Source organism: Pecten maximus, chromosome 19 (genome assembly GCF_902652985.1).
Source record: "Pecten maximus chromosome 19, xPecMax1.1, whole genome shotgun sequence".
NCBI lineage: Eukaryota > Metazoa > Mollusca > Bivalvia > Pectinida > Pectinidae > Pecten > Pecten maximus.
In genome coordinates, this window is record NC_047033.1 from 5,647,014 (window position 1) to 5,673,318 (window position 26,305).

General features: G+C 36.4%; 1 protein-coding gene across 1 annotated transcript; it reads left to right on the top strand.

Annotated features, from left to right (window-relative positions):
* On the top strand, positions 1–26,087 carry LOC117318064 (polyketide synthase-nonribosomal peptide synthetase hybrid himA-like). Its single transcript, XM_033873066.1, has 7 exons — positions 1–209; positions 2,282–2,646; positions 3,827–4,008; positions 7,394–7,571; positions 11,599–18,237; positions 23,670–23,843; positions 24,451–26,087. The coding sequence occupies exons 1-7, from the start codon at positions 1–3 to the stop codon at positions 24,573–24,575; spliced, it is 7,872 nt and encodes a 2,623-aa protein (XP_033728957.1). The 3' UTR covers positions 24,576–26,087.
* Positions 26,088–26,305: the final 218 nt, after the last annotated feature.

Genomic DNA, 26,305 nt, shown 5'->3' on the forward strand with positions numbered 1-26,305 from the left:
ATGGAGGAGTTAGAGGAGATAGCCATAGTTGGTATTGGCTGTCGGCTTCCTGGCGCTAATAACATCAGAGAATTTTGGGATGTTTTGGTGAACGGAGAGAACCATGTAAAGGAGATACCAAAGGACAGATGGAACCTGGACGCTATCTATGACCCAGACCCGGACGCGTACGGGAAAACCAACGTTCGTCGGGCGGGACTTTTATCTGAGTAAGTCTAGCCATTAATGACTTTAACTGAATTATAACAGTTTAAGTTTTCCATTTTGATGCTTTATTTAGCAATAAAGCATATTTTGTCTTGTCCAAACAAATCTCTGTGAAGAAATTTGTGCCGTTCTTCTTAAAATTGTCAATTGTAAAATGTACTGCAAAATTAGACGATTGATTTCAGTACTGATATCACTGAACTAGAATCGATAACAGTTTATATACCACTCTATTAGAATTTCACGATAGATATTGCCTTTTTCTTCTCTTTTTCTGTATAAATAATATCTTAGGATATTTTTTAAAAGTTAGTCTCGAAAATGCTGCTTTCCAATATATATTTTTTTTAAAGTCAACAAAACTTATCTAGTATCTCTATAAATCTGGAATTAATTTTAAGAAATAAATAAGGAGCTGAAGAAATAAAAAAAAAAGGACTATTTACAGTAGAAATGAACTGATTGCTTGTCTCCAAGGTTATTACAAATAACACCTGGTTTTGGTCGAATTTATTCGCGCGCAATATTCCACTGTTCCTATGAGAGGTCCTTTGCAATACCAGCATGTTCATGAATTACTATGAAAACAGTTTTTATTCAATACATTTGGGATTTTACCTAATATAGCGAGCATTTTTATTTTAATATTATGAATTATGTTTTTGAATATTACAGTAGAACTAAATCGATCAAGCACGGTACATACATATTTATCCGGTTTATGGAATGTTCGGTTTGATAATTGATCCATTTAGACCGGTCAGGATACGTGGATATTAATAACGGGTTTTTACCCTTTGAACCAGCGTCAATATTAATTAAGTTAATGAAGACTAGATAATCAAAATAATGCAATAACTGTTAATGCTGATTTCAAACGTATGTCATCAATCATTTTACTTTTCATTTCACGATGCTGATATCGGCAGGGAGATGCATCCGACCTAACACTAAAACTTTCTGCTTGTAGGGCACTACAAGGGGTATTTCTTTTTTTGCAAACTAGAACAAATAAGAATAAGAACAATCATTTTAAACATTAACGAGTTCCTACCGACGGTATTCATGGCAACGACATTGCATTTTAAGAAGAAGCCTGATAATTAGATGCGAAACTCCGGCTTTCCAGCTCTACCTTTTATTTATCATTAATAAACAGACCGCACGCTTCGATGAAGCATGGTCTGGCTTCCTATGCACCGTTTAAATTAGTACACAATTAAGTCATAATGCTTCTCAGTCGTAGGTTTAAAGTACTAATTAACCTTATACATTTGTACATGATTATACCCCAAGACAAACGTTACTTTAGGAGGACAATAAAGCAGGGGAGGAGGTGGGTATTACCGAAATACTAGGATGAACCAATTTTCCTGGCAGTGAAAATGTTCTGTAGTAGTCACGTGATCATCCAAATCAAAACATCACGTGACTATCCATTCTGGGAGATACTAAAAGCCGGAATGGAAAATCTTAACAATCCGGAAACTATACACTTAACTAATAACAAAACCGGACTACTATATCAGTCCGGAAACTCACTAATTACATATCAAATAGATGATATAATCGTCACAGGTGTCGATTTCACGGTCTGTTGGCCGGGCATCTGGCACTTTTGCTTGTTTAAGGCCGATTACAAGAATGTATCTTTAACTCATTCACCCCTAAAGACACATTTCAACCCTTCCAATTCAAACATTGGAATAGTTCATTATGACACTTCAGGGGTGAATGAGTTAATATATCTCAACACAAACTCAGTTCAGTTTTCGGAATTCGGGGGGATTGGTATTGGGAGGTTTTGTATTACTTTAATAAAGAAAGCGTGAGTTATTTTCGCGAAGGACTGTGTAACGTCTACAACATAAGTATTTTGATGAAACAAGTATTGCAAATGTCACATGACCCACTGGGTGTTATAGCCTGAGGCACTGGTTTTTATAGGCGTGTAGTGGCAACTGCCTCTTAGCATTGTGTCAATGAGGAAATGCAGAGCAAATGTAAATATAAGTCTTTTGATGAACTATTTAAGTGTTGTAAATGGAGCACAGATCATGTTTTACTTTTGCAGACATGATGTTTGGGATAACGAATTATTCGGAATTCCCGAAAAAGAGGCGTCTGAAATGGACCCCCAGCAACGATACGTTCTAGAATGCGTTCATATGGCATTGGAGAATGGAGGAATCACAAAAGCAGAGCTGGGTGGTTCGTCCACGAGTGTGTATATTGGCGCTATGAACAGTGACGCAAAATCGTCCAAGGACGGGGACTATTCACTCATGACCAATTACACCGTGACAGGAGATGCGGCCAGCATCATCGCAGCCCGAGTGTCGTACAACTACAACCTGCTGGGTCCATCACTTACCATAGACACCGCCTGTTCCTCATCTCTTGTGGCCATTAATCTAGCAACACAGTCTCTGATAATCGGTAAGTCATTGATGCGGTTTTATAGGAAGCTTTTTCGGGTGTTTATAGGGAACAACCAACCAATTGAAAAAATAGACTTTTGAAACAGCCCCTGTGTATAGAAAGTTGAGACAGGGATAACATGTCTGGCAGCCACTGATTGGCCAGTATGTTATGAAGTTACAAAATAGATATGTAGCCTGATAGGTAACTATTCCTAAGAATTGCTGATATACAATTCTTTAGTCAGGTTGATTTGTTTTTACAAAAATTCAGGTCATAATACTTAATAGGTAAACATTTCAGATTTTTGAGAATTTTTACTGCGAAATTCACCCAGTTTCAAAATGGCTTCACTGGAAAAAATTTGAACTGAAGGACTCCATCTTTTTAACTTTTGTTATAAACAATAATTGTCATATTATATTCGGGAATTTTAATGGTATACTCCAAAATGTTAACACTAAAGTCTATGGAAAAAACAATTGGTTGGTGGTTCCCTATAAACAAACGGTTAATAAGATCCTTATTTAATATGCCAAACACAATGTGGCCACATGTTATAACACGAATCCCAAATTGATTTAAATAACTGGGTAGTTGTCATATCATGAACGATAATGATCATAATAGCAATTACCAGAATTTTAATGCTTCAATCTAAAAAGACCGAAAAATTGCAGCCAGCATCATAACTGCCCGAGTGTCGTTCAACTGCAATCTGCTTTGCTCTTCACTTACCTAATACAATGCCTCTCCTCATCTCTGGTGGTTTTATCCTTGCAATCTGAAAAATATAATTATTATTAGATCTGTTTTATATGTTCTGTTAAGAGACGGCGTTATCCTAAAATGTTTACGACAAAAATAACACAAAAGCATATATATATATAGGTGTGGATGGGGGTATATAGCCAGCCATTTGGATGTATATCCAACCGTTTGACTATATGGTGGCGTAATTGGTTCCCCATCTTTGTATAAAGGGGTTCTAAATATTAGTCCCATTTTATGTAACAGATCACTTTGTACAAGTTTGTACAAAAAAGTAAAGATGAAATTTATTCGTCATTTAGAAGATTTAATAAATGACATTTTTCACTTTCAATCTTGATTCTGTTATGTTTTTAATCTTTATACAAACAGAGCACATCCACACCTATCTTGATGCATTGCTAAATATCACTTTACCTCCACCTAGGCGAGTCGTCCATGGCGATATGTGGCGGCGTCAACAGTATTCTGTACCCAGACATGTTTGTCACTCTGACGAAGGCACGGATGGCGTCACCTACCGGCCAGTGTCAAGCTTTCTCCGCTAACGCCGATGGATATGCCCGAGGTGAAGGATGCGGCATTGTTATACCAGAGCGGCTGAGTGACGTAAGTGATCTATACACGGAATAGCACGTGCTACTAAAATGTAACATTGTGTTTGTATATGTTTGTGTGTGTCGTGCAGATTGGTATATCTGATTTCTGATTAATATTTGTACCATTCTTCGTTTCGTGTCATTTATTAGTTTAGTGCCGCTTTGGTAAGCACAATCAGACTTGCACTTCTTATTCATATGAATTATACATGCATAGATTTGATATGATCGACGTCACAAGATACATTTTTGCCGTCGTCCTTTGTCGTTTTCTACTTTTCAGAATCTCCTTAAGCAGTTCCAATGAAACTTTGCAGAAGCCATCCTTCGCCAAAGGTCAACTAAAACTAAAAGAATTATATGGTCCCCATCCCCAGCAGCGTTACGGGTGGGCAAAAAGCGGTCAAAATGGCTGTGATTTAAAAAAATATTCCTCTCAATACACAGGAATAGGTAGCCGATGCGATGCCCATGCCGAATTTTTAAACAGCCACAAAACACAATATTCTAGTCTGAAGGATGATTTTTATATCATTTTCAAATTGCGTTGAAACTCACAAATGGTTTGAGGATACAGGTCTATTGACGAACAATGGGATATCTAACGTAACAAAGTGAACCTCTATAGAAAAATAACGTCTCTCAACGAATGATTTTAGGACATTATAGTCCGAGGTGCGATAACCATAGTTATAATGATGCCTATAAATATTCAATATTATGCATCTTTTATAAGACCAATATCAGAAATGGGGATGTTGTGTGGGAAAGGTGTACAAAAAAAATTCTAGATCAAACGAATTAGAGGCATTAAGAATAATAACAACATTAAGGTACATCACACAATAAGCTTAATGTAGAAATTAATTGGATTTCAAAGCTCCAAGCGAAAAAAAAACATAAGCTAGTACTATTGTAAAACCTTATTAAATAATAAAAGTCTAAAATACCTAAGTACATCACGGATAGGTATATTGAATCATACTCACTATTATCTGCACACTCCTCTGAATGAATGTACAATGCTTACCGGAAATATAGATTTATTCTACAAAATATTGCTTGAAATATATACCAAACTAGAAGATTCGATATGCAATATCCCTCACAATTTAGACATCATAAATGACACTCAGCTATTGCTGGTGTGAAACAATGGAGCCAAATTAAATCTTGATGTAAATTATAATTGGACAATAATATTACTTTTAAATTGCCAGGACTGGTTGGATATTGTTACATGATAACAATTGTGCTTTTTACATTAAAATTATGATTTTCTTATTTACTTGTCATACTTTATGAGTAACCTCCAAACATGGAGTAACATTTATTCTACTTTTCATACACTTATGACCTATTTCCTACAGAAGTCGCGAGCGGCAGCTCATCAATATTCTGCATTAATGGTATGAAGTAAATTGATATAATGATTTTGTAGTTCTCTCCCTTTACTTGTATCAGCGGATAACACTGCAGAACAATACATGTTAACATACATATTCATTGTAATAATTTGAAAAAGGATTTACACAGTTTTAGACTAATGCCCCATCTATTTGACACATTGATAGTCAATAACAGTTTGTACTGGACAGCCTATTTGAGATCAAATGTTTGAGCTTTTAATAGGCTATTTTGTAAGGTAAAACGTTCTGAAGATCTTTTTAAGTGACTGACATTGGTAAGTTTATTTAGAGGTAGGTATGATATTTTGTTTTCTAAATTATGCTTTTAAGTTCTTCTGGAAACATCAAAGGGTATTAAAAAGTTTGCTGTTGTTTGTCATTTCGATGAAAAATAGCATATCGTGAAGGGATAAGAAAACAGCTTGACTATTAAGTAACCCATGCGTAATCTTTGAGATGTTTAAATAATTTGAATAGTAAGTATGTGTGCTTTATTTTCTATTGGCCAAAGTATTGTTTTTGCTTGTTTAGAAACAAATATGTCCGATAGTATACAACTTTACACCACTTCACTAGCGTATTATTTTTTCCTATGCTACAAATATCGGCACCGTTAGTACTTTGAGTATAACCATTATAACAAATGGTTGGAGCGGAGTGGGAACAGACAGATTTCGGGATTATATTGATCCTTGAGACAATCCTTGTTGAAAGATTTCAGTGTTTGGTTTAAGGGAAACTTTCAATAAACACTCACTCGAAAGGAAAACAACAATCAACCGATCTTGTTGGGGAAAATTAATAAAAACATTCGATTAAAAAAATCAAACAAAACCAAAAACAGAGAGTATAAAAACAAAACCGTAACTCTAGCTCGTAATCTGCAAGACATGGGCAATATTCGAACAATTCAGATTTTTAAAAGGTAAAAGGAGAAAAAGACCAGGTGTTCCGAGAGAGTAGGCGTCCTCACCACAATTGCAATTCGGTTCATATCGGGATAAATGAGAATAAGGGGATATCAACAGATTTACTAATTTATTAATTTAACCAATTTAATATTTAATATATGTGTTTACGAAAGCTGAGATACATTCTTGTGAGTGCCCTTATGAATATTCATAACTGATGCCAAACATTATACCGAAAAAGGAGTAATCCAATTACTCAGCATCAAGAATCCGGAACGTTCACAAGGGATAAGACCGTATCAAGAAAGACAGTGGTGTTTAATCTTGATGTTATTTCTGCTTGATAATGTTCGAATTGCCTATTAAGGTGCGTCTGAGCACTCCGTATTTATTAACTGTGTCGGTTTATAACGTTGGTCTTGGAGAATATGTAGATCAGTATTGATACTATATGGCCACAGACTGCAATTAAATTTCCTCTATATTCTAACAAATAGAAATAAAAATTAATGATTTCAAAGCTTTGCATTAATCTGGTTTTCATGTAATGTTGTAGAACTATTCAAGTTGGGGCTTACAGTGAGCTTGAAGTACCTCGTAACCAGCATTTAAGAAAGTTTCACCATTCCACTATATTATGGGAAATTACCAAATATTCCTTCGCAAGCCCTAAAACTCCGTGTCCTACCACACAAACAAACATGAAAATGTTGTCAAAACGAAATTCTGTCACTAGAATAATTGTTGCACTATAAAGCTATGCTAAAATCATGCATATATCTGCAACAGATAAGTCAGGAAAATATTTAGTAACAGTCCAGAAAATTTCATATGTACTACATTTGTGTACAACGACCCTGAAGCATAATTATGGTCTGAGGCAATTATGAAATATGATAGTTGTTGATTTATTGATTAACAGATATATAAACTAATCTAAAAATCAGTTGTTTAATTGAACAGAAATATATTACAACTTAAGTTTAGTTCTGTCATTGGCATGGATATATAGCAGATATTCATGTTCGATATATCCCTAACACAATGCGTTATTCCTATCAAACGGTTGATGCAGGCCTTGAAGAACGACAGACATATATGGGCAACCATCCGGACAGGTTGTAACCAAGACGGCCAGACTGCAAAGCCAATCACTGCTCCCTCAGAGGTTCAACAGGGAAAGCTACTTAATGACATATATCACCACTTTTACAACATCAATCCAAGTCATGTTCAATACATAGAGGCCCATGGTAAGTATTCATTGTTCATATATTTATCTAATACTATTTCCTATATTTGGATATCCATGTGATGAGGTTAGTGTAAAGGCTTAAAGCCATCAACAGGTGAACATGATATATCGCCAACATCGTATAAAGGATAAACGTTGCATAAAGGAATGCTAACTTATGTTGGTTCCATTAAAGATAAATAACTCATTTGAAGCCGCACGCGCAGATGTAGGCAACCATCTTCATTTACCGATCTGGAAACGAAGTATATATATTATGAATTTATTTTCATAAGTTATGCTGTTTCTCAAAACAAAAATTCATACTGTAAATATATGGTGTTTATGTCCTGCCGTTGACATTTAAGTCTGCCAACCAAATAAGAATTGGCTGTTTTGATAATAGTTTAAACACATTCTATTTGAAATAATTCAAATGAAATTGGACACTAGTTAAACAATTTAGTAACGACCTCTTTCATAATCTATTATACAATGGTAAATATATGGCAGCATTTTATGTGAAAATTTGATATATACATGTACATATATTTAGATAAAGCAAACAACAGATACACAATCCTTCCTATGCCAGCACTAGTTATTCATTTGATATGTAACATATGTTTATATATAAATAAATAACACCACGTAGTATGATATACAATTAAACTAGTGTGTATCTAGTACATGTAAAACTTGATAAAGCGAATATACAGAATATGTACCATAATTATTAAGTACAATATATTGAATAAATAAGTTATTGTATGCAAATTGCAAATTAATCACTATTATTTTGACTTTATTTAGCTATGACAGTTTATGGAAAACGATTGGTGTTCTAAATATATTCCTGTACAAATAATCGTATATTATCATTATCATCCCGGTCCAGATTAATAAAACCATTCTACAAAGCATCTAAAGCAACAGTTTATCATATATAGACAATTTTCTAAAAGTATATCACGGCAGTGATTATATAAGTTACACCAAAAAAATAATGAAATTGATTTTCTAACGGATAAGAAAAATTACATTCTGGTGATAATATTAAGTTACATATGAAGATACAGTGGAACTTCGTAAACTCGAACTCGGAAAACTCGAATACCCCGCTTAAATCTAAGTACTTCGTCAGTCCCAGCCAAATTCTCTCGTTATCATAGTAAAAAAAAACTCGGAAAACTCGAAAAACTCGGATAACACGAAGTGAAAATTTGGTCCCAACAATAAAAATCCTACTTGAAATGATCGAATAACTCGAAATATCATGTTTGTGTACAACAACGATCGATTTTTTTCAACATCGAAATTCCGTTTGTATCGGCACTACAATTTTACCGATTATTATACGCGATTATAAGTGTTTCATAAATTATGAAAGAAATTGTCGATGGAATCTTATAACAATAACTGTCGGTGATAAAAAGTACTGTTTTACTTACATCAGGTAATTTCCTAAGGCGGTCGCCGATAATAGTACACACGATATAGTCAACAACTCATCTACCCGCTCGCTCAAGCGGAACTAATCTCTGACACACCGGTAGATCTACTCGGCTGATGTTTTTACAGGTGTAGAAATGAAACAGTCACCGGTGCCTATTAAATCTGTAAACTGCTAAAACAATAGCGTAATTACTACCGAGGTGTTCAGAGTACAACTGTAACGGTCAGTGCGGTCTATTAAATCGGATAAAACGCCAACTCAGTTACAGTAACATTTTATACGCACATGCGCAGTACCAACTTCCTGTGCTAATACACATGGAAATGGCGTGGTTGTCGGTAAAGCGTAAGTTGGACAAGTGTTACTAAACACTATTTTATATGTACAATATAAGGTAATGGTTCTGTTACGTTTTACATACAATCTGTGTTAAATTTCGACGGTTTTTTTTATATAACATTAATAAATTGTTATTTGTTTGAATTCCATTTTATCGTTATTCCTTTTGCAAACAAGACATGAACATCATATCGTTATTGAAGTGACTAAGTGTCGGCAAAACTACACCAAACTACAAGTGACAGAACGAAATATTACATATACATTTACATGTATTGACCAGCCTTTACACTGAAATGATGAGTGAAAGAGCGGAGTTATAATGATTATATAATGTTGACAAATATTGACCAAACTTTGCACCAAAAATGACAACTCGCTTAATTCGAACACTCGGATAACTCGAAGTTTTCTCGTGGTCCCGTCGAGTTCGAGTTAACGAAGTTCCACTGTATCTGCATTTAACGTGCTACAGCCGTGCCTCACTGAGTCTAATGTGTATAATATCAAGTTTTCTATTGCCAACAGGTTTGCCTTTCCTAGAAACACTGTTTATGATTTTTTTTTCTACCGATTCTTTAGTTCTGGTAAATAAATCAAGCGAATACCACATTTTCAGAATAGTGGGTATAAAGGATTTCTCATACAAAACATATCGACACTTGGGTAAAATCATATCTACTATTGTCATTTACTCTATTGGGTAAAATGTCATTTAAATAAGAAGGAGCTAGCTTATTATGCATTTTGTACAATAATAACTTTTTTTTTCTGTTTTCGTCTGTCTTCGAGATTTTCCCAACCAGTTGTATCATACAAGGACTGTCTACTAGCAAATAAAGGCAAACTTGTTACTATTCTGGCCGCTTCCAGTTGTATTTTTTCTATCTTATGAATATCAACTATGGTATAACCATCCCACACTTCACTAGCATATTCTAAAATAGGTATAATGAATACACTATATAATTTAGATAAAATTTCTTTTTAACAGTAAATTTTAACTTTCGTAAAACAGACAAATGCTTAGAAGCTGATCTGAAAATATCTGTTTTGAATAGATGAATATATATGTTTTGATATGCCATCATAGTCGGTCTGTTCCCGCAAGTGTTTATAACGCCAAATGAAAGACAATTATTGATTGTTTAAGAATCCTTAATAAAAAAAAACTGTCAAAATGTTAATATAACATTTGAATATCTGTAAAGCGTTAGTAACACATGGTATAAAATTGTTGAAAGTAATGATACCGTTTTTGCGGCGCGATTTGTTTGTTTGCAGCAAATTCCTAAAATATGTTGAATGTGAATTTCAGTATTATTTGATTTAAAACTTAATTGATTATTTTCCTGTTTTTGTTGTAGGCTGTTGAAATGTAGTATAATGATTGTAAACTATGGAGATTTCAACAAATGTATTTTTAAGAAGGTTTGCGATTTCTGATTTTGTCGAGACTGTCTTGTTTTTTTAAATTACTGTATCCAAAAGAACTTCGGTAAATGTTTTCATAAGGTCGTCAGCGTTTCGCATTCTCGGCAAGCCTCGTGTTATGCTTCGATAACTCTGATCCGCAAAGAACTTCAAATAGGCTTCATTTGGCGTGTGTAATTTCCAAGACGTGATGATGTTTTCTCTTACCCTGGACAGGGATATCCGCAGTATTACCGGGGTGAGATTTTGTTATCTCACCCTAGGGAAAAGACAAGCTACACGTGCTCTTTGCACGTTCTTTACAATTGCATTTCGTCATGTCAACAATACCATGACGTCACGGCAACAGTACAATGACACCACGTCGACAATTCAATCACGTCAACATTTCCATGCATTGATGTAACGTTAATATTAGATACATAAGAGGCTAAACAGGGTAAGAGAAAATACTCATTCACCCCCATGGCAGCGAGACAGGGGAATCTCAACCCTCGGGGTAAGATAATTAAGCTGCCCAACACTCGGCAAGCCTCGTGTTGGTGAAAGATTCTTCTATTAATCTATAAGGAAACCGATATTATTAAGAAGGATAGAGATATGATCACTCTCACAGAGGTCATCACTAACGGACCAGTTATAAAAGTAGAGAGAAGGATGACATAAACTAAGATCAATATAAGACATATCATACCCTGATCCTGGGTGAATATACGTAGGCGATGTATTGTTTTACACGTATAGGCAAAGTACGTGTTTACAAGTTTACAAATGTAGTTATGTTGTTTTCTATTAAATATACGTTTACTCTTTTAAGGTACTGGTACACCCATCGGTGACCCCGTTGAGGTAAACAGTCTCGGTAGCTTCTTCAAAGATCATCCGACACAATTTGGAAAGAGATTGATTGGATCAGTTAAAACTAATATTGGGCATCTGGAATCCGCAGCTGGAGCTGCAAGTCTTATCAAGACTCTTTTGATGATGAAGCATGGGAAAATTGTACCATCACTTCATTCAATTCCGAGGAACTCAAAGATAGACTTTGAGTATTATACCCTCGATGTGCCAGCATCAGTTCACGCATGGCCTCTTCTGCAAGATGGTTCAAGAGCTGCCTGTATCAACTGTTTTGGATTTGGAGGCACAAACAGCCATGCTTTTGTAAGGCAGTGGGTTCAGAAACCGATCGATCCTACACCAAGTATAGCCGATGAGGACAAGCTAACATGTATACCTATCTCGGCTAAATCCCAAAACAGCCTGATTAACACACTGAAATATTTGGTAACAAGACTTAAAGATGAACCATGCAATTTGCAAGAATTATCATACACTGCCTCGTGTAAACGGGATCATCTCCGATACCGAAGGATGTTCGTAGAGTCCAGTATTACTGGCCTTGTAAAAAGCTGCAATCATGAGATAGAAACGATATCAATCAACAATATTAAACCGGGCAAGGAATACAGAATAGTGTACGTGTTCTGTGGCGTTGGAACAGCTTGGACAGAAATGGGAATGGCTATTGTGCGAGAATACCCTGTGTTCGCTAACACACTAACACATATTGATACCTACCTAATGCCGTTAACAGGATGGTCCATAGCGGACAAAATACGGGACGGTGAAGACATGGAAGACCCCTTCATTAGCCATATTGGTATTTTTGCATGTCAGGTGGGATTGTCAAATCTTTGGAAACATTGGAGAATATGTCCTGATGCAATCGTAGGTCAATCTGTAGGTGAGGTGGCAGCTGCCTACTGTAGTGGAGTACTTTCTCTGTGTAATGCAGTCAAGGTTGTATACCACAGATCTAAACTACTGGCAGAAACGTCAGGTGGAAGAATGATGGTGATCAGAAATATTGACACAACAAAAATAGCGGAGATATGCCGCAAGGTTGGACAGGTTGACGTTGCCGTATATAGCAGTCCTGTCGCATGCACAATCTCTGGTGATGATATCAAAGTGGAAGAAGTGAAAACCCTCGTAACAGAAGATGAAACCAATACGATCGAAATACCACTATTCAACGAATTGAATACAAAGTTTGCTTACCACAGCTACAAGGTTGAACAGGCGGCGATTCGCATTAAAGAAAGTTTGGAAGGGATCGAAACTGATACATCAAATATACCAATATTTTCCACTGTAACGGGAAAGATGGCTAACGATTTCGGCACTCCGGAGTATTGGCGGCGAAATACCACTAAACCAGTATTGTTCCATCAGGCACTTCGAGAATCGACCGATGGGAAGCCAACTGTATTTTTAGAAATTGGCCCGGCACCCGTTCTTAAAGCGCATTTGGGAGACATATTTAAAGACGAAGATGTCACAGCGGTCCACTGTTTGAAATCCAAAAGTGGTTCTTATCAAGTGAAGAAATGTCTTATGGACCTTTATGCAGCTGGTATAAATCCGAGCTGGGAAAATATCATAGAGAAAAATAACCTGATAGACTTACCCTCATACCAATTTGATGGCAAGCACTTGATGGTAGAGTCGGACTTCCGCTTTCTCAGAAGACATGGCCTAATTGACAATTCCTCAGGTCAATATCTTATGTTGACACAGAAAGAGTCTGAAGGGGAATTCAAGGTCAACTTTAGTCCAAACTCCACACCCTTTGTGTACGAGCACGTAATCGATGACGCCACCATCATACCTGGCGCTGTTTACACCGAGGTGGCATTTGAGCTTGGTATGAGCAGGATGGGTATTATAGCTGAAAATATGCAAATAGAGTACGAAATTATTAAATCAGTTCCCTTATTCAAAGGAAAGCCTTTTCATCTTGATTTACTATCTAATATCACAGAAAAAAATGATAGTTTGATGAGAGTTTCTTTCTCTATTGTAATGAATGGGACAACGATTGTCAGAGGGTCCATCACAAACAAAAACCTTGTACAACGACATATCATTCCTATTAAAGAAGTGTGCATACATAATGGAAAGCAAATAGGACGCGAAGATCTATACAGTGGGTTGGCTAAACATGGCTACAAATATGGCAACATGGTCCAAGTTCTAGAATCTGTAACATTTGGCAAAGAGGAATATACTGGGTTTATAGAACTAACTGAGGATGTGACAAGACAACTACACCAGACTTCCTTCCACCCTGCTGTTCTAGATGCCATGTTCCATTCTAGTGCTCTAGATTTTTTTCCTGTTCGAACTACGTCTTCTTACAAAATATATCCGATTCGCATAGGCAGAGTCTCATTATTACGACGACTGGAAAAAAGAATGATGTGTTATACGCAAGTTATACAGAAAGTGTATGACCGGATCATCACCAACATCATCCTAACTCGACTGGACGGTCTGGTGCTGGCTGAGGTTCAGGAAGTTGAACACCGGATTATGAATGGTAGCCTAACAGTAAATGATATTGCTTATCAGATCACCTGGACAGTTGAGAGTATTCCAGAGGTTACCATCAACGAGCATTATCAAAAGGAGAAAAACGTTACAATCTTCTTCGATGACAGCACCGTATGCAAAATGCTGAGGAGTTTATATCCGAAGGGAGACTCAATCAAGTTGCGTGATGTGATAGACAACTCCGAATCAGTAGCCTCCTGGGATCTAGAACAGACTGATGTAGTAATATTTGTTCCAGATTCGTTCAATCAAAGGAAAAGCAGCAACGATTTGTTTAGTCGTGTTTGCAAAAACTGCGACGCCTTCCTTACCACCATGAAGAAGATGAAGGATGTGAACAAGCCAGTGATAATAGTTACTGAGAATACACAAGGCAACGCCACTGAAACAGCCGCTGATAAAAATGTAATAGGTGCTGAATTATGGGGTTTTACTAGGTCCTTAAGACAAGAAGGAACAAAATGTCGAATGATTCTGATAGATGTGCAACCCACAATAGCCTCGCAATTGGATATCTTGTACAAAACCGTTGACATCCTTACGTCCGATTCCCCTTCTTCATTTACGGAATTTGTCATCGTTGAAGGGCAGTTGCATAGAAATATCCTTCAGCGGCGGCCACAGAACAGTTTTCATAGCGAAAAAAGAGTATTATCTACTGACATACACCTCGATCTCCAGTTACAGTCTGTCACTTCGGATAGTATCGACAGTCCATTTCTGACACCTTGTGATCTCCCCTGTAAATTTGGAAACAATGAGATCTGCCTCCGAGTTGAGGAAATATGTATCCATTCGCCAACCGATTTTCGCCTCACAGAGTTAGAGACAAGTGTTAGCAAATCGCTTTGGTCGGAATACAGAGGCGGATATCCAGTTATTGGGTTAGAGTTCCAAGGAACTATCCTTACCGCACATAGATCGAGGCGCGTTGTGGCATGTTACCCATCGAGGATAACCAACAAAATTTGCGTTCCAAAACAATGTGTATGCGATCTCTCCAGCCTGCCAATGTACAGCCCCGGTTTAATTATCAGGTCCATGCTGATGTGGGCTATAACGGAGAGGATCAGACGCAAATCTAAAATTTGTATTGTGACTGAGGCAGATCCGTCTGAAGACGACAAAGTTTCCCTTCTCCGTGACATGGTTGAAACTGTCAAGTATAGCCAAGTTCGAATCACATCAATTTGCTCGTTACGTAATTGCCGTCAACTAGAGGGTGACGTGTTTGTATTGTTACAAACATATCCTCAACCAGAAATAGCATGTATTTTACAGCCGGGGAATACCATTTTGTGCTTTGATGATGTGATGACATACCTATCAAATAAACGGATTCAGCTGAGTTCGAAAGGAATGAATGTACATATTGTTTCAAAGACGAAAGTGTTTGAGGAAAACAACGTTGTAACCACATTTCCTAAAGTAATCAGCTGGCTGCAAAGGCGGCGAAAATCACATGACCTTTCGATAAATGTCATGAAATCACTACAGCTGCAAACCATCAATCTCCTCGACACGAAATGTGGGGATATCATGGATGTCAACATTAAAGCAATGGGCGATAACATTTTCCGCAAAAACGCAACGTATGTTGTTGTCGGTGGATTGACAGGCCTTGGGTGGGACATCGTCAAATGGCTGGGCCACAAAGGTGCTGGCGTTGTAGTACCGCTATCAAGAAGAGGTGCTAACCCACAGATGGAAGATAAGCTCCGAAACGCAATGGACATGCACAAATATAAAATTGTGCCAATGATTTGCAATGTTGCGAATGAAGTTGATGTAAAGAGGACTTTTTCTGCCATCAAGTTACAATTTTCTAAGCATCCTGTCAAAGGCATATTTCAGGGAGCTGGAGTTCTAAGAGATACTCGAATTGAAAATATGACTATGGAGAAGTTCAAAGAAGTGATGGAGCCAAAGGTTTTGGGAACATGGAACCTACACCTAATGTCTAAGGAATTAGTGTTGGATTTCTTTGTTATGCATTCTTCAACAACCTCTATCTTTGGAAATGCTGGACAGACCAATTACGGAGCTGCCAATTCTTTCATGGATTCATTGGCCCTGTACAGACGATCAATCAACCTGCCTGGGACGACAATTAACTGGGGCGCTTTGGCGGTCGGAATGGCGACTGATGAGACCATCAGAAATAATTTAGAAGCACATGGCTATTATGTGCTTGAAACAGACAAGATAAGAGAATGCCTTATAGATTCTTTAAATCTAGACCCATGCCAAGTCATTTACGGTTTATTTGATTGGAGCATGGTCGCGAAAAACCCCGCCACTGTGCCGACGTCCATCATTGACAAGGAAGACAGCGCTGTTATCAATCAATCGTCATTTCGAAGGCGCGAAATAAACACTGTGCTGAATATTGCAGAACTCAAAACGACATCATATGAGGATCAGAGAAAGACTCTTGCATATTTATTGTTATGCTGTTGTTCTAAAGTGTTGTCGATAGATACAAGTGACTTGGAAGAAAAGCAAAACCTTCTTGGACTTGGTATGGAGTCACAAAAGTCTGTTGAATTAATCCAGATTGTACATGAGGCTACAGGTTATCGTCTTCCTGTAGCTTATATTCTGTCTCCTGATTACACAATAGGCATGGTCATCGACTTTCTGCATTCGCAAATCATCAATAACACCGGAGACAAGGATGAAAGTTCTGAAATGAAAGAAGACGTACTTGGATCACCAACATGGATGCAAAAGTTCTATATTGACACGCACGAGACGTATCCCCTTGACTCTAGTCTTTGGTTCAGTATCGATTTCAAACTTGGAAGCGGTCTATCGAATATCGATCTTTGGCGTACTATCCTCCGATGGATCACAATAAGAAACCAGGAACTTAGAACTGTCTACCGTCCTACTAATGAACGAATTAGATTTGGCATAAAAAGGCATATTTTGGATCCAGAGGATGCCAAAGTAGATTTGCGAGTTGTTGATACTTGTGTGATCAAAAGAGATTGGACAGACAGGGATGTCACCAATTATTGCACATTCGATATTACCACAGATCCACCAATGCGGGTTCTTTACGGAAATACTGGCAAGGAGCATGATATCAGGTTTATCATGAGTCATATTACCTTCGACTTACAAAGTTTCTTCGCATTGGTATCACAACTCCACTCGGATATATCGACATACCTAAAGAAAAAGGATGTTATCTTGAAACCTACATATACTCAGGATATGACGTCGCTGATAGAAGAACGTCTTGATGACGAGATGTTTTATTTGCAAGAGTTCTGGAAAGGCGAGCTTAACACAATTCGTAATGAACCGGCTCTTGTCGGGTCTGAGACAACTGCACGTGTCTCTGGAAAGACGGAGAAGATATCGATTCGACTACCAAGAGAGTTAGTAGATAAAATCAATAACAATGACAACGATGTAACGGGACCTACTCTACTCTTCTGTTTCTACCAAATTCTTCTCCACAAGATGACGTCTGTATCTACTACTCCAGTTGTACTGACAGTGGACATGCGACGACACTTTCCAGAGTTAACCAACAGGATATTTCTTGGTACAAACTACATACCGATCATAACAGTGTTTAAGGACGCGCATGCTACACTGGGAGAATGTATTAAGATGTGTTCAAGGCAAATGGCTCTGGCTAGCACCAACAGTTTGTATCCGTTTCTGCTCATCACACAGAACAACTCTGATGTCAGCAGTGCTTTTCGGCATTTCTTTAATGTTAGATATGTGTCACAACAAACATTCAGAAATGCGCATCACCAAAACTATTACATGGAAAACACTGGCTATAACACAGGCTTCCTGAACCATATCGAAACAGCTTTGAATATCGTAACTGATACCGAGACCGGGTCTATAGATTTCGTATTGAGTTACGATTCAGCCATCGTAAGCTTGGCCACAGCAAATAATATGCTGGATGATCTTCTGTTATTAGCCTGTGTGAATGCTGTGAATTCGGACATCCAGCTTGGCAATATCCCATTACAGTGCTGTCACTCAAATGCATCGGATGGAATGGATCAACTATTGCAAACAGGTAAATATATACTTTATGTCGAAAGGAATGCATTTTTTCCTAAAATGCAATCAAAAAATGCAATCGAATATGCTGGGTGCGAAAAACATGCATGTGATAAGGGTGCATTTGTTCGTGTTTGCCCCCATTGAATCATGTTGAGTGCTTGGTAGTAGTAGCAACTCTACTTTAGAAACGCATATACTTTTCAGTCAAGAGAGACATAAGGGAGAAGAACATTGCTGTGAAACAAAATAATCCTAATTTAAGTTGGTTCTCATAAATCATGCGATGGGGAAAGCAAGTATAATTTTAACGCCTTTCATGCAGGTGTGTCACCAATAGAAATTTTGGTAGGTAAAGCAATGTATTTGGCCCGAAAAATATTGCAATGACGCATACCGGTTTCAGCTTGTCCCTCCGTCTGTCCGTCCGTCTGTCCGTCCGTCGGTTGTCAAGACGATTTCAATAAAGCTGCACAAATGTAGTAGGGGCAATGCTATTCACAGATGTTTCGAAAGCAGACAAATCTATTGATACTATTTAAACAATGGTTGTCATGGAAACCATGAGAGCCCTAAATTGGGACGAAACTCGTCCAGGTACTGCTAGTGTGAACCACTTACGACGAACAGAAATAAAAGGGATGATATGAAGATCCACGTGTCCTTTATTTTGATCAAATGCTTGGTTGTCATGGTAATCTGGTCAGTATCTAAATATATATCTATTATTTTTTTCAAAACTGGTTAAATGGTGTACCTTCAGTGACGGGAAAATAAACAGTGTTATATGATTATCTCTCATCTTTCTCTTTTTCCTATAACATGATGAGTCCTTTCCTGTGTGTTGTTGATCCGAAGGCTAAATATTTGAATTCCTGTCGTAAACGTACTGTGTTGAAAATATGTAATACGTGTACAATTCCCATTCATGTGTGTATATCTATGAAAATTTTCATCAGTTAAAATTCAGTCAAGCGTCAAGCGTCAAGCGTCAAGCAGATTCCTAAGCAAGGATTTCATAATTCCTTACACCAGAGGAAAACATTAATATATTTTGACGGGGGAGAGTCTGTTGTGGTATTGGTAGTGATATCTCAAGACGTGAAATTACCTTTCGTGGTTATTGATGGTTATATTTCGTTCTTTCTCGTATCCATCAACGTAACCCTACGATGCAGCTCGACAACGCATGGCCCCATCCAGACATGTCCTCATTCGAGCAATTGTGTGACGAGCTACACATGGGGTGGAGGGGTTGTAAACTGCTACAGTACTGATATTGCATATTCTAACAAATGGTAACGGTGACTTCAAACTAGGATTTGAGCGAGCTATCGTCCTTTGTTAGTGTGTGAGTTTTGATAAAAAAAACCTATCAAGAAATGAAGAAGCGAGAGCGCTGTCAAGGATTTCCTATCAATGATAACGGCGATCTTGACATTGGCACTAAAGCCATGGCATTATCAAAATAATATTATCATTTGTAAATATGTAAAGTGCGATCGAAATCCCTCAAGGAATGAAGCTGCAAGAGCGTCGACAAGCGGCATTATGACTTTTTGTGACTGTTTGAGGTTTGATCAAAACTCCTCTATGAATGAAGCCGCTGGATCTCTGAAAAGTATTTCCTAAAAGTAGTTTCGATGCCATTGACCCACCAACCCTGGAATTCGTACTTCTACGAGATATTAATCTTTTGAAACTGTCTGATGATCAAAGTCCCCAAGGAATGAAGCCGCTAGAGCGCTTTAAATATTTGGTGTTACATACACACGTATGGTACAGTACGCACGTACAGGACTGACAAAGAGAAAAACTGAAACCCCTCCCCAAAGAAATAGTCAGCCTTAGTCATTGGTGTTTATAGGGAACAACCAACCAATTGAAAACATATATTTTTGAAACAGCCCCTGTGTATAGAACGTTGAGCCAAGGATAAAATGTCTGGCAGCCACTGATTGGCCAGTATGTTATGAAGTGAGCAAATAGATATGTAGCCTGATAGGTAACTATCAATAAGAAATGTTGTGTAAATTTCGTAAGTCTGATTGATTTTTTCCCAAAAGTTCAGGTAATAATAATAAACATGTAAACATTTAAGATTTTTGAGAATTTTTACTGCGAAATTCACCTATTTTCAAAATGGCTACCCTGAAGAAAATTTGAGCTGAAGGACCCAACTTTTTTTTTTGATTAGGTGTTATATCAGACCCTAAACTTTTGTTATAAACCATAATTGTCGGGATTCTCATCTCGGAGGCATTGTAGCAGAATTTAGAGAGGAATTTAGATTCAGGGGGGATTGGTGATGAAAATATGACCCATGTAGAGTTACAAGGAGGACCATAGACCAGGGAAGATACGGACATACATTTTGTATTTCAATGGTAGCGGTATATAGCGTGGCTCGGGGTACGGTGGTATCCTGGTTGTACTGCTGGCACTACCCCGGTTCAATGTGTGGGTGTGTGTCTGGTTGTTCTGTTGTCACTACCCCGATTTGGTATTCGGTGATGTGTTTGGTTGTTCTGTTGTCACTACCCCAGTTCAGTGTTTCGTGATATATCTGGTTATTTGGTTGTCACTAGCCCGGTTCCGTGTCCTGTGTCTGTGTTTCGACTCTTTTATCTAAATAATGGCTCTATTCCTGATTTTTTTTTTTTTCTCGTCCGGCCTTTTTTTTCTTCATTTTATTACAAAAAGTCCAGAAATTAGGGGGTGGAGGAGATAACATTGAGTTATCTCCCCCTGATCTTTATTCTATATCTTGTTTGTTTATATTTCTGAGTAGCACGATATCTATACTCGGCTATTAACCAAAAGCCATCACTTTTAATTCAAAGCTTATCAAGATATTAAAATTAATATTTCAAAAATAACTCAATTTTAATGTCGTTTTCTATTAAGAATTTCATCTCCGGTACCGATAGAAGAATTAACCTACCAGCCTAAGACTTGCAGTCGGGCACTGCATATTTTGATAGCATATCCTATGGTTCTATCCTGTTCCAGAAAAGTTATATTTGAAAAATGTGAAAGATGTTATGAGGAACAACCAACCAATTGAAAACATATATTTTTGAAACAGCCCCTGTGTATAGAACGTTGAGCCAAGGATAAAATGTCTGGCAGCCACTGATTGGCCAGTATGTTATGAAGTGAGAAAATAGATATGCAGCCTGATAGGTAACTATCAATAAGAAATGTTGATATAAATTTCGTAAGTCTGATTGTTTTTTTTCCTAAATGTTCAGGTAATAATAATAAACATGTAAACATTTAAGATTTTTGAGAATTTTTACTGAGAAATTCACCTATTTTCAAAATGGCTACCCTGGAGAAAATCTGAGCTGAAGGACCCAATTTTTTTATTTTTTTTATTAGGTGTTATATCAGACCCTAAACTTTTGTTATAAACCATAATTGTCATATTGAATTCAAGAATTTGAATGAAATACTCCAAAACAACACTAAAGTCTATGGGAAAACAATTGGTTGGTTCGTCTCTTATATACGTGTATCGGGGATTACTATATATATACATTGTGTTAATAGTAAGATATGCAATTTGAGTTGTTGATACGAAGGTAATAGATGAAGAATATCTATCGTAATTGTACTGTGTTGAATATGACAGAAATAGGTATACGTATATAGCTTATTATTCCCCTTTACATATAACTTTTGCTACCGCATGTAAACAATATGATGTGGAATTATGTCATGTTTGTGGCCAGATACAAAGTCAAAATATTTGAATAACTCTCTTTTTCGCTTTCGGCAGTTGCTTGTCGGTCGTTTACAACATAAATGCTTGAGAATTATCCGTCTGTTAATGAAATTATCGTTATGAATCCTGGTTTTGGTATCCGGCTATGACATTATGATATGTTATAATTACTGTTTACTTCACCTGTATATACTGATTCATAATCACTTCTCACTTACAGTAAAGTTTTTGAAACAGACATACTTTTCACTTAACAGTAACGTTTTTGAAACAGACATTCTTTTCACTTACAGTAAGGTTTTTGAAACAGACATACTTTTCACTTACAGTAAGGTTTTTTAAACAGACATACTTTTTACTTACAGTAAGGTTTTTGAAACAGACATACTTTTCACTTACAGTAAGGTTTTTGAAACAGACATACTTTTCACTTACAGTGAGGTTTTTGAAACAGACATACTTTTCAGTTTACAGTAAGGTTTTTGAAACAGATATACTTTTCACTTAACAGTGAGGTTTTTGAAACAGACACTTACAGTGAGGTTTTTGAAACAGACATACTTTTCGCTTACAGTGAGGTTTTTGAAACAGACATACTTTTCACTTTACAGTAAGGTTTTTGAAACAGATATACTTTTCACTTAACAGTGAGGTTTTTGAAACAGACACTTACAGTGAGGTTTTTGAAACAGACATACTTTTCACTTACAGTGAGGTTTTTGAAACAGACATACTTTTCACTTACAGTGAGGTTTTTGAAACAGACATACTTTTCATTTACAGTGAGGTTTTTGAAACAGACATACTTTTCACTTACAGTGAGGTTTTTGAAACAGACATACTTTTCACTTAATAGTGAGGTTTTTGAAACAGACATACTTTTCACTTACAGTGAGGTTTTTGAAACAGACATACTTTTCACTTACAGTGAGGTTTTTGAAACAGACATACTTTTCACTTACAGTGAGGTTTTTTGAAACAGACATACTTTTCACTTAACAGTGAGGTTTTTGAAACAGACATACTTTTCACTTACAGTGAGGTTTTTGAAACAGACATACTTTTCACTTACAGTGAGGTTTTTGAAACAGACATACTTTTTACTTACAGTAAGGTTTTTGAAACAGACATACTTTTCACTTACAGTAAGGTTTTTGAAACAGACATACTTTTCACTTAACAGTGAGGTTTTTGAAACAGACATACTTTTCACTTACAGTGAGGTTTTTGAAACAGACATACTTTTCACTTTACAGTAAGGTTTTTGAAACAGATATACTTTTCACTTAACAGTGAGGTTTTTGAAACAGACACTTACAGTGAGGTTTTTGAAACAGACATACTTTTCACTTACAGTGAGGTTTTTGAAACAGACATACTTTTCACTTACAGTGAGGTTTTTGAAACAGACATACTTTTCACTTACAGTGAGGTTTTTGAAACAGACATAATTTTCACTTACAGTGAGGTTTTTCAAACAGACATACTTTTCACTTACAGTGAGGTTTTTGAAACAGATATACTTTTCACTTACAGTGAGGTTTTTGAAACAGACATACTTTTCATTTAACAGTGAGGTTTTTGAAACAGACATACTTTTCACTTACAGTGAGGTTTTTGAAACAGACATACTTTTCACTTAACAGTGAGGTTTTTGAAACAGACATACTTTTCACTTACAGTGAGGTTTTTGAAACAGACATACTTTTCACTTACAGTGAGGTTTTTGAAAGAGTCGTCAAACGGTTGGCAACATCCGGTACAGTTGAGAGTCACCATTCAGAACAATGTACCTCAGTTAGCATGGGACAGGATTGACAGTAAAGCAGGGTCGCCCAAAAGAACGATTTCTATTCCCCATGTTCTTGCTGTTGAAATGGGAAATCTGCACGGTAAGTAAACGTGAATATGAGAATGATTAAATAGTAGGTTTCGTGCCTTTAAACAGGGAAACCTAAGGACCAGCAGTAATTTCTTTTGTTTTGGTAGAAATTGACAAATTCATGAAAATGAGCGACTTATGACATCCCGCTACATCTGTTCCTATCGCAACTTTTGTGATTTTGATATTTCTGTAAGTGATTGTTATTTTTAGACTGCTCTTCCTTTTTTATGTTAATTTATCAATTTGTTATTGTTTTCATATTGTATATTGTTACTTTACACTCGTAAAAAAATCCAATGTAATAATTTAATGTTCTGATATAACATTGTGAGCCACAAGTGTTCATATTTAAACAATCTTAAACTAACTCGACACTGTAAGTGTGTTACACACACTTCTGACGTCACATCTCGTAATCTAACGATAGCCGCGAAGAACCTCTGTGTTGATTAGTTATCTTTCACAGATAATATCTCTGGACAGAGTTTTTGCAAACTTTCAAATGCATAAAGCGGACTATCATTCCATGAAAACATTCGAACATTACGCGTTTAAAGCCAAACATGTAAAAGAATATTGATATTACTTTAAAAACTGTGAAATTCATTTTTCAGAATTCTGGGTTCTAATCATCCAGACAATCAAAAGACAGTACTTCTTCAAGACAGACGACTACATCATGGCACTACTGTGGAAAGCAAGAATACGTATTCTTATATCAAGGCAAAAATTAATGTAAAAACATGACACTCTTGTGCATCAAGCTTAAGTGGTTTTTTAATCGATATACAAAGTGGTCAGAAGAAAATCACCTTTCTCTTTTGGATAGTCCAGAGATGCTGTGTAGATACGTTCTTATTTCATCAATACATGTACATATTCGCATAAAATGAGTCAAATATCTAATGTCTGTCTACAGTCAATCAAATTGCCCGAAGTATATGCAATGCTGGATGTTATATAGCATGTCCGATTTCCGTGTTAAATAATTATAATGGTTATTTTGAGACTCGACACTGCACATTACTTAATTATTGAATCTGAAAAAAAAATATGATTCTAAGTTAGCAATTTCACCATACTGCAGCTTTTACAGTAATAAATAAAATAGTTACAATAAATAGCGATGTTAACAGGCAACTTCGCTTCGATTTCTGATCGCAAGTTTGTAAACAATGCCACGAGTCAAGAATCTGGCGCCATCTTCAAACGGTTACAGAAAGATTAATTAATTGATGTTCGATGCTAATACGTGATTTGTTGATTCTAGAGATTTTTTATTGAATCCTTTTGTGTATTTAGCCCTCCTTACTAGTGATTACATCGCCAAAGACAATCAATGTGGTCAAATATGTCTTTTAAACTCTTTGGTGACTTTGAAGCTCAATGTCCTTTATATTTAGTATTTAAAATATCTTCAGTCAGTAAAGGAGAGAGGAATAATTGACATCATAGCAATGATACTCGCAATAAGCGCATGTTACCTTTGATTGTTATCTTTAAAGTTGCATTCCATTACTTTATTTCTTTCCAATATTACTGTTGGCTTCTAGCATATGATCGAAATCAAAAACGCTTAATCCGTTATCCGTTAATTGTACTTGATTGAGAAGTGCTAGAAAGATATCTCTCAAACTTAATATGAAGGTTTCCCCTGGATTATAGTTTTCCTCGTTTAATTGTGAGACTGATAAGTAAAACTAAATGACCAATAGGAGGCAATATTGGAGATTGACAGTTGCAACGCTTGCTATTAGATTAATATATCTAACACTATGAGGCGTATATTCCCTTGGGTCCCTTGTAGTTGTCTACGTTGGATTTAGAAATGAGCATCCGTCTGAGATTTCTAAAATAAAGTTTTCTTATTCCTGTTTCCGGACATTCCTCAAACATAATTTATAGTTTTCTCCCGGTCTTTAGATGTGACCGCCCAATTTTGAGTGTGATGTAGAAAGCAAGATGACATACAGATGTCCATCTTTAATTGGATATTGTCATTTTAAGAGTGCTACCGTTTTTTAGGTGAAATGGGAGATAATACAGACAATCGTCCACATTTTATGTCGACATTTGAAGGTTGTTATCGCTATGCAATGTGTAACGATTGAATGACCAACAGACAGTTATTTTTTTCTTTTTTTGACAAGTTATTTTTTATGTTTAGCCTAATTCAGTTATTAATTGGCGCTGAACAAACATATTGATTATCAACTTAGCCATGGCGTCGTTATAATATATATATAAATATCTTGGTAAACCTTCACCTGATGGTGATTAAACACTGAATTAAGTTACTCAAGAAATTTTCATTTCTTCAAAATATTTTCATTATCAAAGATATTTACATTATCAAAGATGGATATTTACATGATCAAAGATATTTACATGATCAAAGATATTTACATGATCAAAGATATTTACATGATCAACGATATTTATGCTAACAAAATATTTACATTGTCAAAA

What these genes read in the sequence shown, in the direction of transcription:
- LOC117318064 (XM_033873066.1), top strand. Translation starts at nt 1, where the DNA reads ATGGAGGAGTTAGAGGAGATAGCCATAGTTGGTATTGGCTGTCGGCTT. An exon ending in CGGGCGGGACTTTTATCTGA is followed by an intron (nt 210 to 2,281) that starts GTAAGTCTAGCC and finishes TTACTTTTGCAG; the next exon opens with ACATGATGTTTGGGATAACG. An exon ending in AACACAGTCTCTGATAATCG is followed by an intron (nt 2,647 to 3,826) that starts GTAAGTCATTGA and finishes ACCTCCACCTAG; the next exon opens with GCGAGTCGTCCATGGCGATA.